General features: G+C 44.7%; 1 protein-coding gene across 1 annotated transcript in view; it reads right to left on the reverse strand.

Annotated features, from left to right (window-relative positions):
• The window catches only part of LOC141094223 (uncharacterized), a 35,515-nt gene that overhangs the window by 9,737 nt on the left and 13,103 nt on the right, over positions 1-12,675 (reverse strand). Inside the window, exons 2-6 of the mRNA XM_073580026.1 lie at positions 8,081-8,231; positions 7,778-7,951; positions 7,572-7,695; positions 7,391-7,488; positions 7,102-7,192 (exon numbers count right to left, since the gene is read on the reverse strand). Coding sequence (XP_073436127.1) covers positions 7,102-7,192; positions 7,391-7,488; positions 7,572-7,695; positions 7,778-7,951; positions 8,081-8,158 — 565 coding nt within the window. The 5' untranslated portion in view covers positions 8,159-8,231. The remainder of the gene's footprint in view (positions 1-7,101; positions 7,193-7,390; positions 7,489-7,571; positions 7,696-7,777; positions 7,952-8,080; positions 8,232-12,675) is intronic.

The raw sequence follows: 12,675 nt of genomic DNA on the forward strand, positions 1-12,675 counted from the left end.
CGTCATCGTCTGGCTCCACAAGGCCTCGAAGGCTCCCTTTTCTGGGAGTAGGTAAACCGCTTTTAAAGCCAGAGCTTCAGGAACAAGTTTTGGCTTACATTGCTGACACAGCCTCCAGCTCTCTCGCCTCCTCTTCTGAAGTTTCAAAAAATAAAAGCACTGAGTCATCAGTGGAGGCTCCTGGTCAGGAACAACACCTTTCCTTGTGTCCTTCACCCCTACCAAAAGTGAAGGATACGGCAGGCCACACTACAGATTATTCCATGGAGCTCTTTTCACATACCATGCCTGGGTTAGCAAGTCAAATCGTGAATTACCCAGTCCAAGATGAATCTGACATGGAGTGCACTGATGCACAGCCACTGCTAGATTTTTCTGCTGGTACATTCACTCAGAGCACTACATTGTCCTCGCAGTGTACTGAGGCAGAATCACACCCTGATGAAACTCAGGTGCCCCTTCCCATATACTATACCACCTTACACAGTGACACAGAGGAAGGTGCACATGAAATTGAAGAGGAGGTGATGGATGACCCAGTTGTTGACCCAGATTGGCATCCATTGGGGGAAGAGGGTGTCGCTGCCAATAGCTCAGAAGAGGAGGAGGAGGATCCGCAGCAGGCAACGACATCGCAACAGCTGGTATCTGGCAGGACCGTAGCAGTCCAAAAATGGGTTACAAAAACCAAAAGAGTTGCAGGACAGCTTGGCCAGACGATCAAATTAGCCCAGCGTGCAAGGCCTCAAAATGCCTTCCCTAGTAGGAAGAGTGCAGTGTGGCACTTTTTTGAACAAAATCCTAATGATCAGGCAAAAGTTATCTGTAAGAAGTGCACAAAGACCTTTAGCCGAGGGAAAAATCTGAGAAATTTGAATACCAGTTGCATGCTTAGACATTTAACCACCATGCACTTGCAAGCTTGGACAGACTACCAAACCTCACGTACCACATGTGCACCTGCTCCGAATGAAGGTAGTCAGCAACGCTACATCGCTTCCCCCACTGTAAGCCCACCGGTTAGCACACCACCAGCAGCAAATGTTGAGGTGTAGTCACAAGGGCAAAGCAGTTATGGAATCACAATATTATTGCTACAAAAGACTGAATCTAAGAAGTGAAGTATTTTTCATTGTACTATACCGCTATTTCTCTGCCGTATCAGAGGATCATGAATTGTGGCATGTGTTAAAGGAGTCCAGTGACACTCTTTGGCCCAGGGTCCACAAAAATCTGGAGCCAGCCCTACCCCCCCACAACTTTAGCCAAATAACCCCCAGTTTTCAATGCCTAACTATTATTAAAAAGTAAATTAAGGTTGACAATCTTAAGTAATAAGTAATTGATGTTTTTGGCATTAAAATGAGCACTGTAGGTGTGTTTCCTGTCCTCCACTCACTGCCGACCTTGGTTCCCCATTGACTTGCATTGTGTTTCGTGTTTCAGTCGGCCTTCGACTTTTCACGATAATCGGCCGATTGTGCTCGACCCGACTTTTGAGAAAGTCGGGTTTCATGAAACCCGACTCGACCCGAAAAAAGGCAAAGTCGCTCATCTCCAGTCATCACCGGTTTCCTACTCTTTAGCAGGGTGGCCACCAACCCGGGGGAGAACCCTCTATCCATTAAAAGCGACCTTTCAAATTCCACGCTGTCAGATGGAGTCCTTTGACCTGAGTGTGGAATATTGGGCCTTGATCTAGTAGGTCCGGGATTTCTGGCAGAACCCATGGATCGGAGAGGGACATCATTCGTAGCAGAGCGAACCAGGGCCTTTTTGGCCAGAATGGGGCTATTAGGATCACCCTGGCTTGATCGTTCCTGATCTTTCTGATTACTGTTGGGATCAGGGCCACTGGGGAGAACGCATAGGCTAGCCTGAAGTCCCTTTGGTTTAGTGAGCAAAACCTCTCTGTTTGCCTGTTGCGCTTGTTGGCAAAGAGGCCTATCACCGGTTTCCCCCAGAGCTGTGTTATCTTTTGAAAAACGGACCGATTTAGAGCCCATTCTTCTTGCCTCAGAGTATTGCGGCTCAGGAAATCGGCCTCTATGTTTTCTGTCCCTTTTATGTGCACAGCTGTTAAGGAGAGTAGGTGTTGTTCCGCTTCGCCAAGAATGTCGCCTGCTGCCTTCATTAGGGTGTGTGATCTTGTCCCCCCTTGGTGGTTGATGTATGCCTCCGTTACTTTATTGTCCGACATGATGCGGACATTGCGACCCCTGAGTAGTGGAATGAAGTGGCTTAGGGCTTTGTTCACTGCCCACAGTTCTCTCAGGTTGGATGATGCCCCCATTTCTTGAGGCATCCAGGAACCCTGGCCTACATGACCCCTTAGGTGTGCCCCCCACCCCGAGGAGCTTGCGTCTGTTAATATCACGTCTGTCGTCTGTCTGTCCCAAGGCATTCCTGAAGCCACGTTTGTACTGGCCAGCCACCAGTTGAGTCTCTGGTCTCTAAGGAAAGCTCCAGCCTTCCTTCTAAACGCCCTCTCAGCGATCTTTGTGCTGATAGTATCTCCCCCTGAAGCTGTCGGGTGTGAAATTGAGCCCACATGACCACCGGAATACAGGACGTCAGGGTACCTAGTAGAGACATCACATTTCTCAATGTCATATGAGGTTGGTTTCGGGCCATCAAAGTCATGTTCTGTACCTTCTCTATTTTGGTATCCGGAAGCAGACACGCCTGCTGTTCTGAATCCAGGATAAATCCCAGGAAGGTCTGTTTTTTTAGGGGCTGTAGTCTTGATTTTTTGAAATTTATTATCCACCCTACTTCCTGTAAGGTGTCGGTCACCCGGCTCAACTGTGCCATACAGTGGTCCTCTGAGCTGCCCACTATAAGGAAATCGTCCAAGTAGGGTACTATGTCCATATCGTGAATCCGGAGGAAGGCTGTTACCTCCGCTATGACTTTGGTGAAAACCCTCGGGGCTATAGATATTCCAAATGGAAGAGCTCTGAATTGGAAATGCCTGAGTACGCCTTGGATATAAAGAGCCACCCTCAAGTATTTTTGGTAACCTGGATGGATAGGGATGTGATAATATGCATCCTTCAAATCGACTACGGCCATAAAACAGTCTTGATGTAGTAGCCGAAGCCACTGACTCCATCTTGAAGGTTTGATTCTCTATCCACTGATTGAGCCCTCTGAGTTTTATAATTGTCCTGAACGATTGATCTGGTTTCTTTATCAAAAAAAGGGGGGAATAGAACCCCCTTCCTTCTTGTGTGTTCGGGACTTGTCTATCAGGCTCAGGATCTCTGTTTCCAAGGTCAACTGTTCTTCGATCGCCTTTCTGATAGGGGTAGTGACAAACAAAGGGGATTCTCAGGCCTTCCCTTAAGATGCCGAGGATCCAGGTATTGGAAGAGATCCTTTCCCAGGCCTGGGAAAAGAGTGCCAATCTCCCCCCCACCGGAATACTGGCGTCATTGTGGAGATTTCTTTGAGGTGGAGGTGCCTCCACCAAACATAAATCCCGATTCCTTTTGTCTTCCCATCTTCCCCTGTTTGCCGGAGGACGCCCCTTATTGAATCTTCCTCTCTGAAAGGGCTGTCTTCTCTGCTCTGTCGGGAACCTGGGGAAGCCTTTTTTCCTATCACTTGCCTTTTCCAGTATATCATCTAGGTTTTTCCCAAATAAGAACCGACCATCACAGGGGAGAGAGCACAGTTTAGCTTTAGACTGCAGGTCACCTGGACAGCCTTTAAGCCACAATGCTCGCCTGGTGGCATTTGATAATCCTGCCGCCCTAGCCGTCAACCTCATAGAGTCCGCCGAGGTGTCTGCCAAAAAAGCTGCTGCCCCATGCAAGAGATACATATCTTCTAATATCTTCTCTCTTGGGACTTTTGATGCTAGCCTCTCTTCTAACTGCTGCAGCCAGGTCATCAGGGAGCGTGCCATGCAGGTTCCTGCTATCGCCGGCTTTAATCCTCCCGCTGTCGCTTCCCATGCATGCCTCAAATATGAATCAGCTTTCTTGTCTAGCGGGTCCCTAAGAACCCCTGAGACTTCCAGAGGCAGGGCTGATTTTTTAGAAGACCTGGATACCGCTGCGTCTATTTTTCGGACCTTGTCCCATATTTCCGCATCTTTGTGCTCAAAGGGGTATCGTCTCTTAGAGGTGGAAGGAAGAGCCCCTGATCTCTCGGGTTTCCTCCACTCTCTCTCAATAAGCGCTTGGATCTTTTCATTCACTGGAAAGGTCAGTTTTTTCCTCTCTTGAAGCCCCCCAAACATAACATCCTCTAGGGATTTAGCCGCTTTCTCTTCCTGTAGGCCCATTGTTGTTCTAATGGCCTTTAGGAGAGCATCCGTGCCTTCTACAGGGAAACATGGCTTACCCCCGTGTCACTGTCTGAGGAGTCTGAGGAGGATGCCTGTTGGGTCTGAGATGAGGCCAACGAGGAGTTTGAGGGAGAACTAGGGGGATTTTTTCTACTTTTCCTCCCTTTTTTCAATAGGGTCTTAATTGAACCCTCCATTTCTGATCTAAGGGCCGATATCAGGTTAGCTGCGAAACTAGGCGCTTCCTCTGCCATGGTCCGCTGAATGCAACTGGCGCAGAGGTCTTTCTGCCAGTCTCTTGCTAGGGGAGTTTTACATATGGCACAGTCCCTATTATTCTTCTTGCTTCCCGCTTTTTTGGGTTTTTCCTACGGGGTCAAAACATACAACAGTATATTAATATAATGCTAACATTCACGAAGATCACTCACCACCCGTAATCAAGGGTACCGGACTTGGAGGCTGCGTCGGAGCACATGACCTGTGCTCTTTGGACCGTGAGGAGTCTCCCGACCTGCGGCTGGGGCAGCTGCTGCTTGAGCGGCTTCCATGTTTGCGGCCGGAGGGTTGTGAGGGAGGCAGAGACAAGGACCTCTCCTGCTCTGTCTCCATCTTTCACTGCCTGCCCTGCTGCTCCTCCTCATTTAAATGCGGCCTCCGTCCTGGTGGTGTCTCCTCCCCTCCACCCTGCGACCACCGGCCGACCGCTTCAGAAAAGCCGGCTGGCGTCGCACCCGGCGCCATGACACCGTCGCCTTCTGCTGATGTCAGCCGACGCACCCACAATCCTCTGCGCCGCTGACGTCAGCGGCCGGAAGACACCCGCGTCTTTCCCCTGCCAGCCTCGGGGATCGAGAATGCGGGCGCGCGCAAGGGGAGGGCGGCACGGTGGGGGCTTCCAGGAGCCACCGGGATCCCACCTGCGCCCACACGAACCCGGAGCCCAGGGGGTCACCGGGGACTGTGCCTCCAGCACCCGACGGCCGGTGCTACAGGTAAGACTCCTGTTCTTCCCGCACCGGGACGGGCCTGGGCTTTCCCTTTTTTTTTCTTCTCTTCGCCCATGACAGGCACCGCCGACAGTGGGATTCCTTCAAGGACAGGAACCCAACTGAAGCGGGGGAGAGGTGCCAGCCCTTATATCTCAGTAGGTTCCTGTCCTGGCGGGGCGGGGCGGATCCCTCTCTCAGGTGTGCTGTCATGGGTGAAGGGAAAAAGACCATTTTTTTTGCATAAAACTAGTCTTTGCATCACCATCTTTTGAGACCTGTAATTTTTTCATATTTTGGCTGACAGAGTCATGTTATGGGTTGTTTTTTGGTAAGACGAGTTGACATTTTTATTGGTACCATTTTCAGACATATGACTTTTTTTGATCGCTTCGTATTCTGATTTTTGGGAGGCAGAAAGAACAAGAAACAGCAATTCAGGAGTTGATTTTTTTATGTCATTCCATGTGTGGTAAAATTGATAAGGCAGCTTTTTTCTTTGGGTCAGTACGATTACAGTGATACCACATTTATATAGTTTTTTTATGTTTTGGCGCATTTCCACAATAAAAACTATTTTATAGAAAAAAAAATTTGTATAGCTTTATTCTGAGAGGTATAACTTTTTTATTTTTTCACTGATGAAGCTGTATGATAGCTTAATTTTTGCAGGATAAGAGGACGTTTTCAGCAGTACCCTCATTATTTATATTCATCTCTTTCTCATAGATCTATGTTGATCTATGTGTTAATTGTTAAGCTGTAATGTCTATTGTCTGTACAAGTCCCCTCTAAATTGTAAAGTGCTGCGGAATATGTCGGCGCTAAAGAAATAACAATAATAATAATAATAAATGATTACCTTTTTTATTGCATTTTATTCCACTTTTTGTACTTTTTTTTCATAAAATATTTATGGGTTCAATATGTTTTTAATTTTTGGAAATATTTTGTGATTTTTTTATTTTTTGTATATATTTTCACAATTTGTTTTCACCTTTTTAAAATTTTTACTTTGTCCCACTTTGGGACTTTCACTTTTTGCAGTTTGATCGCTTGTAAACTGTCAGTGCTGCACTGACAGTTAAACTTTCTACACCATCGGCAATTGGAGAGAAGCGGGGGCTCCCTTCCTCTGCTTGCCTGCTAAATACTACGATCGATATTGATCGTAGTATTTAGGGGATTAATGTGCCAGGAGCAATGCGGGCACCGCTCCGGCACTGAGTGCTAGGCGTCAGCTGACAGAATCAGCCCCTATGCACGGGCGATCGTCATGACATATCATTACATATCAATACATCCGAGGTCAGTAAGTACTGGGCGACCTGAACGTATCATTAATGTTGTCTATCATAAAAGCAAAGTTTGGCCAGAAAGACTGGCCCTGGTCTTGTAGGGACCATATGAGCACATTCAGCAGCACAGAAAGGAGAGAAGGGAGATTCATCCAATAAGATATCAGGGATCTAGGAAGCCAACAGCATCATTACCCTCCGCTTTCTCTTACAGGCCCATCATAATACTTTTCTTCAAGTGATTTTCTAACTTGTCAGCACATTCTACTTACGTTGTCATTTTACAGACCTGGGCAGGTAACGGACAGCATCTCCTAATCTCAGGGAGTTCTATAGAAAAGGGCTTTCAATGCCCAAAGTCATCTGAACAGTTTTGGGTGGAGGAGAATGTTGTGGTCTAGAGGCAAAATGGTGATCATACAATTGTGATACAACTGGACTATACGACTGTAAAGCAGCCACAGCCGGTGACTGAGAAGAATCTGTGACTTCTCTGCATTTAGTTGTTACTACTCACCTGGGTAGTCAAATGTAGGAATCTCCTCTTTACACCACTCATCACCCCTCACATATGTCTCTGTAGCAGTAATATGGGTCAGATCTTCACCCTGAAACAAATATTGTAAAAGTCACAGACAGATGGAGAAGTCACATCTATGATCAGCTCTAATCCTGCCATCTCCACCGCTCTCATTACACAAGTATAAAACATATAATACTGGTGGATAAAACAAGACTGAGCACAAGACCTTCACAGCCGTCTACACATCATAGGGGAGATCTCATGACACCTTCTCTCCATCTACCTGATGATCCTGAGGAACATTGGGATCTTCTTGTTTACAGTCCTGTGGAAGAAGAGGTCGGGGACATCTTTCTGGTGTTGTCATCTTATTGGATAAATCTGGAGGAAACACATACAGGGACTGAAATCATTCTTTACATACAGATAATTATAGGCCATGTGTATTTAGTCCTGTCTATTACCTGGCGATGTGAGGGGCTGGGGAACCTCCATCATGACTTCCTTGTACAGATCTCTGTGTCCTTCCAAATACTCCCACTCCTCCATGGAGAAAAAGACAGCGACATCCTGACACCTTATAGGAACCTGACACATACAATGATACCGTCATCCCCCGATCCCTTCATAGCGTTACTGTATAATGTCCCAGCATCCCCAGCAGTGTCACCTCTCCAGTCAGCAGCTCAATCATCTTGTAGGCGAGTTCTAGGATCTTCTGGTCATTGATGTCCTCATGTATTAGGTGGTGAGGAGGAGACCCCATGATATGACTCTGAGGTTTACCCTCAGACACAGGGTCCTGGCAGCGATCACTAGAGGTCTTCTTCACTACTGTGTAATCCTGGTTATGGAGAGACACATTAATAAATCTCACTACAGACATTTCCAGAGTCCTCACCTCTCCAGTTCTGTCCATCTGTTATTCCCAGAGATAAGAATGATGTAATGTGACGTCATTAGAATCTCTCACCTCTCCAGTAAGCCGGAAGAGGATCTCTAGGGTGAGGTGTAATATCCTCTCCGCCATCTTATCTCTGTCCATATCCATCCTTGGTGGGATAATTCAGAAAAATGCTATTATATGGAAGATCTTCACTGAGAGGATCCGAAATTGTAGAGACCTGAATCAGAAGAAGATGAGCCGATGTAACATCATAAAAATCCTGTGTAATAATACAATTACTGGAGATAATAAGGGAAACATATGAGGACATTTGTTATTTTACAGTATTTAGTTTTATTACACCCACTAATAAAACCTACCGTATTTTTCGAACTATAAGACGCACCTAGGTTTTAAAGGAGGAAATTAGAAAAAAAATTTAAGCAAAAAATGTGGTCAATTCTGTACTAATACCTAGCCTGGTAGGCATGGCCCCCTCATCCCTAGCCTGGTAGGCATAGCCCCCTCATCCCTAGCCTGTTAGGTATGTCGCCGTTATCCCTAGCCTGGTAGGTATGGTCCCCTCATGCCATCTTCTTTTTTTTTTCTTCTCCATCTTTAAAGAAGCCTTTGTTAGACCTGCATGGACCCACTTTGTTTACGTGGACTCTACTGTTATACGATTGTATGTTAGCGAACTCTCCTCTTCTGATGATTTTTTTAGGAATTCTTCTCTTTATTGCTCATGACCTTACTTTTGTGTTATCTATGATTTCCCCCATACTTGGATGTGACATCTGTGTAGTGTTTGCCTCGAAACTGGAGCCCTGTAATGGAACAAAAGAATTGCCCTATTTACCAGCCTACATTGATGTGCATCTTTATCGTATATAGTGTTCATTGGATGGCTATCCTTTTGAATTTTCATAGTATTAGACACAAAAAAATGCTGATAGTGTTTGTTTATGTACTTATATGATTTATTATGGTCACAAGTATTTCTTGAAAAAGGCCCCATATGGCCGAAACGTCGAATGAATATTATCTGCTTTCCTTTTTGGATGAACTTTATCTCATTTTCTGGTTCTTTTAGTTAAAGCATTATTTACAAATCATATTCTTTGAGTGCCGAAGTTTATCTATTTATATGAGAAATAACTCCTTCATGATGAGGACGACATCTTCATCTTCTACTGCAGCTCTAGAAACATATTTGTCCAGAGTCCGTCACTGACTCCATCCCCACCGGCCGTCTATATGAAGGTTTCCCATCTTCCCCGCACTGTAATCTTCTATCATGTTAGATCTCAGGTCTGATTCACACACAGAAGTTTGAGGCTTTTATAAAAGCCTCAAACTTCTGTGTGTGAATCAGACCTGAGATCTTGCAAGATCAACAAGACAGGAGCTATTTGATGCCAAATTCTTCATGTACAATGTTTTTTTTTCTCTGGATATAATGGTTTCTTTTTTGCATTTTTGCTTTGGCTTCTATATATTACATGAAAAACACAAAAAAATACAAAAATATTGGGGATAGTGGTACTGTGGGAACATTACACTGTGTGGGAGATCCACGCAAGAGACTGTATGGTATCAAGAATGGGGTAAGTGAGGATTTATTATCTAGTGGTTTGGATGGTAGCATATTGTGTATGGCATCTTGTAATATCATAATTAGAGTTGAGCGATACCGTCCGATACTTCAAAGTATCGTATCGGATGGTATCGGCCGATCTTTAAAAAAAGTATCGGTATCGCCGATTCCGATACCGGAAGTCCCATTCAAGTCTATGGGACTTCCGGTATCGGAATAAGAAAAACCCTTTCCTGCCCTTGTACAGCCTCTCTGGGGTCTGTACGGGCCTTTCGGGGGGCTGTGCCGGCCTGCCAGGGGGTCTGTGCAGGCTCCGGTGGTCTGTGCCGGCCTGCCGGTGGTCTGTGCAGGCTCCGGGGGGCTGTGCCGGCCTGCCGGGGGGCTGTGCCGGCCTGCCGGGGGGCTGTGCAGGCTCCGGGGGGCTGTGCCGGCCTGCCGGGGGGCTGTGCCGGCCTGCCGGGGGGCTGTGCCGGCCTGCCGGTGGTCTGTGCAGGCTCCGGGGGTCTGTGCAGGCTCCGGGGGTCTGTGCAGGCATCGTCCGATGGGACTACAAGTCCCATCGGGCGATGCCTGCTACCATGACAGTGATTGACACATTAGCCAATGATGGGACAGTAGTAGTCCCATCATCCGGCTAATGTGTTAAATGTAAAAAAAAAAATAAAAATAAATTACATGCTACATACATACAACATGCATACTACATACATGCTACATTCATACTACATACTACATACATGCTACATACATACTACATATATACTACATGCATGCTACATACATACTGCATGCTACATACATACCACATACATACTACATACATACTACATGCTACATACATACCACATACATGCTACATATATACTACATGCATGCTACATACATACTACATATATACTACATGCATGCTACATACATACTGCATGCTACATGCATGCTACATACATACTACATATATACTACATGCATGCTACATACATACTGCATGCTACATACATACCACATACATACTACATACATACTACATGCTACATACATACCACATACATGCTACATACATACCACATATATACTACATACATGCTACATACATACTACATGCATGCTACATACATACTGCATGCTACATACATACCACATACATACTACATACATACTACATGCTACATACATACCACATACATGCTACATATATACCACATATATACTACATACATACTACATATATACTACATGCATGCTACATACATACTGCATGCTACATGCATGCTACATACATACTACATACATACTACATGCTACATACATACCACATATATACTACATACATACAATACATTCATACAATACATACATAGACATACAGTACATATAACATAGAGTAACATACTTACCAATACTTGTCACATTGTTCCCCGAAGCCATTGTCGTCTACGGAATAAATATTAACATAACAAACCACAAAAATACTCACCCACGATCCGAAGCAGTCCACGAGTGTGTCCCACGACGATCTTGGGTAGAGAACTGCAGCATCAGCTGTTGCTGCCGTTCTCTACGGGCTGCAGGAATCCAATGACGGAAGGTAGGTATCCTTCCGCACTGTATTCCTCCGCCACTTAAAAAAAAAAAGTCCCTAGTCTCACTTTATGCCATTGCTGTGTGGGAAATTCCCACGCAGCAATGGCATAAAGTGAGACTAGGGACTTTTTTTTTTTAAGTGGCGGAGGAATACAGTGCGGAAGGATACCTACCTTCCGTCATTGGATTCCTGCAGCCCGTAGAGAACGGCAGCATCATCTGATGCTGCCGTTCTCTACCCAAGATCGTCGTGGGACACACTCGTGGACTGCTTCGGATCGTGGGTGAGTATTTTTGTGGTTTGTTATGTTAATATTTATTCCGTAGACGACAATGGCTTCGGGGAACAATGTGACAAGTATTGGTAAGTATGTTACTCTATGTTATATGTACTGTATGTCTATGTATGTATTGTATGAATGTATTGTATGTATGTAGTATATATGTGGTATGTATGTAGCATGTAGTATGTATGTAGTATGTATGTAGCATGCATGTAGCATGCAGTATGTATGTAGCATGCATGTAGTATATATGTAGTATGTATGTAGCATGTAGCATGTATGTAGTATGTATGTGGTATGTATGTAGCATGTAGTATGTATGTAGCATGCATGTAGTATATATGTAGTATGTATGTAGCATGTAGCATGTATGTAGTATGTATGTGGTATGTATGTAGTATGTATGTAGCATGCATGTAGTATATATGTAGTATGTATGTAGTATGTATGTAGTATGTATGTAGCATGCAGTATGTATGTAGTATGTATGTAGTATATATGTAGTATGTATGTAGCATGCATGTAGTATATATGTAGTATGTATGTAGTATATATGTAGTATGTATGTAGCATGCAGTATGTATGTAGTATGTATGTAGTATATATGTAGTATATACTACATGCATGCTACATACATACTACATATATACTACATACATACTACATACATACTGCATGCTACATACATACTACATATATACTACATACATACTACATACATACTGCATGCTACATACATACTACATACATACTACATACATACTACATATATACTACATGCATGCTACATACATATGTAGTATGTATGTAGTATGTATGTAGCATGCAGTATGTATGTAGTATGTATGTAGTATATATGTAGTATGTATGTAGCATGCATGTAGTATATATGTAGTATGTATGTAGTATATATGTAGTATGTATGTAGCATGTAGTATGTATGTAGCATGCATGTAGTATGTATGTAGTATTTTTTTTTTTTTTTTAACATTTAACACATTAGCCGGATGATGGGACTACTACTGTCCCATCATTGGCTAATGTGTCAATCACTGTCATGGTAGCAGGCATCGCCAGATGGGACTTGTAGTCCCATCGGACGATGCTTGCACAGACCCCCGGACATCAGCACAGCCCCCCGGCAGGCCGGCACAGCCCCCCGGCAGGCCGGTACAGACCCCCACAGGGTGCACAGACCACCGGCAGGCCGGCACAGCCCC

The sequence above is a fragment of the Dendrobates tinctorius genome, unplaced genomic scaffold (genome assembly GCF_039654945.1).
Source record: "Dendrobates tinctorius isolate UK_male_01 unplaced genomic scaffold, ASM3965494v1 ptg000063l, whole genome shotgun sequence".
Taxonomy (NCBI): Eukaryota; Metazoa; Chordata; class Amphibia; order Anura; family Dendrobatidae; genus Dendrobates; species Dendrobates tinctorius.